Source organism: Hyperolius riggenbachi, chromosome 8 (assembly GCF_040937935.1).
Source record: "Hyperolius riggenbachi isolate aHypRig1 chromosome 8, aHypRig1.pri, whole genome shotgun sequence".
Lineage (NCBI taxonomy): Eukaryota > Metazoa > Chordata > Amphibia > Anura > Hyperoliidae > Hyperolius > Hyperolius riggenbachi.
The window spans coordinates 289391666-289395492 of NC_090653.1; the positions used below are offsets into that span (position 1 = coordinate 289391666).

At 48.5% G+C, this 3827-nt stretch overlaps 1 protein-coding gene across 1 annotated transcript; it reads left to right on the forward strand.

Moving 5' to 3' along the window:
• The first annotated feature begins 455 nt into the window (after positions 1 to 455).
• On the forward strand, positions 456 to 2060 carry LOC137527505 (E3 ubiquitin-protein ligase TRIM11-like). Its single transcript, XM_068248022.1, has one exon. The coding sequence runs from the start codon at positions 456 to 458 to the stop codon at positions 2058 to 2060; it is 1605 nt and encodes a 534-aa protein (XP_068104123.1).
• Positions 2061 to 3827: the final 1767 nt, after the last annotated feature.

Below are 3827 nucleotides of genomic sequence, written 5' to 3' on the forward strand. Positions count from 1 at the left end.
TTTCTTTAATGCGTCCCACATTCTGCCTGCTGCTGCGTTCCAATTCGCAGTCACGGGATTACCACTGCTTCCTCCTTCAACCCTATGGAGAGAGCGTGGTAGTCATGTGACCATGTATTGGAACGCAGCGTCAGGTGGGACGGAGGCTGGGTAAGGTAACCCCCACTCTGGTGCAGTAATTATCAGGATGAATTCCGAATAAAACCCATTCGGAATTCATCCCTGCCCTCTACCTCGCCAATTATCTAACTCTTCTTTCCTTTTTCTTGCTCACAGGTTCCCTTTAACTCTTCAGTTTAGAAGCAGACGTTATACTGAATGTAAAGTGTTATCAGACAGCTGTAACTGCAGCAAGCCTGGTCAGCATTCCTCTCAGCCTCGCCCCACACAGGAAGCTGACACAGATTAGCAGCATTCTGAGAATTCACTTTCACTTCTGTCTTCTGCTGTCAGCGATGGCGTCTGCTGGTGTGAGAGCGGAGCTGGAATGTTCTGTCTGTCTGAACATTTATAATGATCCTGTCAGCCTGACATGTGGCCACAGCTTCTGCCGGGTCTGTATTGATCGTGTGCTGGATACACAGGAGGGTTCTGGGAGATATTCCTGTCCTGACTGCAGAGCAACATACGACACACGTCCTGCACTGCAGAGGAACTTCGCTCTGTACAACGTGGTGGAGAATGTCCGGCCTACCCAGCCTGATCAGGAGGAGAATACAATCTTCTGCAGTAACTGTGTTGACTCTCCTGCACCTGCTGTGAAGTCCTGTCTGCACTGTGAGGTTTCTCTGTGTGATAAACACCTGAGAGTCCACAGCAAGGCTCCACAACACGTCTTATGTGACCCCACCACCAGCCTGGAGAACAGGAGATGCTCCATCCATCTGGAACCCTTGAGGTATTTCTGTACTGAAGACTCTGCCTGTATCTGTGTGTCCTGCAGTCTGGCTGGGGAACATCGGGGACACCAGGTGGAGACCCTGGAGGAGGCCTCTATGGAGAAGAAGGGGAAACTGAGAAATGATCTACAAGAACTGATAACTGTGAAGCGGGAGATGGAGAAAAGAGTCCAGAGTCTGAAGAATCATCAGAGAAAAGCACAAGAAAAAGCAGCTGGTGAAACGGAGAGAGTCACTGCCCTGTTCAGAGACTTCAGGAGGCATCTGGAAAATCTGGAGAGGAGAGTCCTAAGTGACATCACTAATCAAGCACATGGCTATGATGATGTCATCAGACAGCTGGAGATAAAGGAGGAGGAGCTGACTAGGAAGATGCGTCACATTGAGGAGCTCTGTCACATGACTGATCCACTGACTGTCTTACAGGAACCAGACACAGGTGACTTGTGTGACACCGAGGAGGAGACTCGGGATCAGCAGCTCCATGATGGGTGGGATGTGGTGGAGATGCAGATCTTACACACATTACACACAGGGCTATCTCATTTAATGGAGGGGGTCAATGAAAGCTTCAACATACAGGAAGCTGCAGACCTATTGCTGGATGTAGACACCGCTAATAACAGGGTGCATGTATCACCTGACAGGAAAACTGCATCCAAGTCCTCAAACCAGGAACACCCAGACACGCCGCAGAGATTTCAGAATGAACCTCAGGTGCTGAGCAGACAGAGTTTCTCCTCAGGGCGACACTATTGGGATGTAAGTGTTGGGTGGTCGAAGAGATGGAGGGTTGGGGTGTGTTACCCCAGTATAGCCAGAAGAGCAGATCAGGTAGGGATTGGATATGATAAGAACTCCTGGGTTTTGGGGAGACATACATCTTTTAAATCCTGGGTTGCGGTCTTTTTAAATGATTTTATACGTGCTCCTAAACATGAATATTTTGTGACACATGATGGGGAAGAGATCCCATTATCTGACTCGATCCCTAGAAACAAAGTCAGAATATGTCTGGATTATGAGGCCGGGCGGATCTCCTTCTATGACCTGTGTGACCCCATCAGACACCTCCACACCTTCACTGCCGCCTTCACCGAGCCCCTTCATGCTGTGTTTCAGGTGGGAAATGGTCACATACAGCTATGCGGGGGAAACTGAGGCTATCTGAGATCTATTTGCAGAGATTACTGACACCAAAGGGAGGGATTCATCCAATAGGATAAAGTGGTGGGTGGAGATTCCAGACAGTGTTCTGAAGGTTTTCAAATCTACATCGATCAGTTGAGATTCTCCTGATCTCTAATACAGTGTACAGGTGTTTGTTATATTGCACACTGCCTTATCAAAATAGTGCACAAATTCTGCAGCATAACCAGCTTGGGATGGTTGGGAGGTATTCCCAACCATCCCGAGCTGCCCAGCACTGTTCCTGGGAAGTCTGGTTCTGTGTCCACATCCCCTGTGTACCGGCATGCACCCCCCAACCAGTCATCCAGAGTATATGCGCAGTAACAGCCATGCTTCTCTCACCTCCTCCAGACTCCAACAATGTGCATCTTCTCTCCGCTCATCTCTCGCTCTAGTGATTGGTTCTCCTGCGATTACACGCAATGTGAGGAGACTGAGATGCCGGGCAGTGAGCTGGGAGAGGATGCAATCACATCGCTGGAGCCCGGAGAAGGTGAGAGAAGCACAGCTACTCCTGCAGATATAAGCTGGGCAGGCTCAGGACGGGAGTCACTAAACGCCACCATAGAGGGGGGAACCATAAGACACCAGGAAACCACGTGGGTTGTGCATGTATGGAAAGGAAAATGCGCTGTGAGCAGCGTAGGGACAAGCGTAGGCCATGGAGAGGTAACGTATACCCTTTACATGGGGCGCGGGGGATATTCACATTAGGGGGGGGGGAGCATCGGGAGTTTGTTCACGTTCATTGATCATTGGGAAACTGCACGCTGTTACTGCCACACACACGATCAAGCAACATCTTGCAGCATGCGCAATTGAGAATGTGACCAATTTTCGTTCTGAAATTGGTCGTATTGTCGGTCGGGAATGCACTTGGAGACACCGATTTTTCATTCAATTCAATTACAATAATCGAATTTGATGGCCAATCGGCCGCCAAGTCACCTGATGTATGGTCACCTTAAAGGATACCTCAACCATAAAAAATTATAGCTGCAGTGTGTTGGGGGTTAAAATGACATACCTCTCGTCCTCTGGTGCATAGCGATCCGCTCAGAAGCACGCTACCTTGTCTCCTCTGGGCTGCGTGTGCGCTCCACTACACCAAGCGTCACATGCTAATCATGCTAATCATGTGACGCTTGGCGCATTGGAGCGCACACGCAGCCCAGAGGAGACAAGGCAGAGTTCTTCTGAGCTGATCGCTATGCGCCGGCCAGAAGTGAACAGGGGAGGACATACTGTGCACACAGGGCGCAGTATGTCCGGGTCATAGGTTAAACAAGTCGCTGGGACACCGGCATGAATATTAGACTAACGGTGGCAGACGGAGGAGGGGCAGGAGGACGAGAGATATGTCATTTTAACCCCCAACACACAGCAGCTATAATTTTTTTTTGTTGAGGTATCCTTTAACTCTGCAGTGAGAGAAGAGATCGGCAATGATGATTGCCCTATGCAAAAAAAAAAAAAAAAATAAATAAATAAATAAATTGAGACTATTTACAAATAACGGACATGACACCAAATGCCAAAAACGCCTACATTGGATTTGTGCAGCTTTAAGGCTCCCTCCACACTGCAAATCCGATTTGCGATTCCGAATCCGATTTGTGATTCTGAGTTTCCCTGGATGCTATCAAAAGAAATACGCAGTAATGATTATAAATCACAAATCGGAATGGCATGTAGGGTACAAGAGGCTTTAAGTTGAATACATTTGCTTGAAAACCT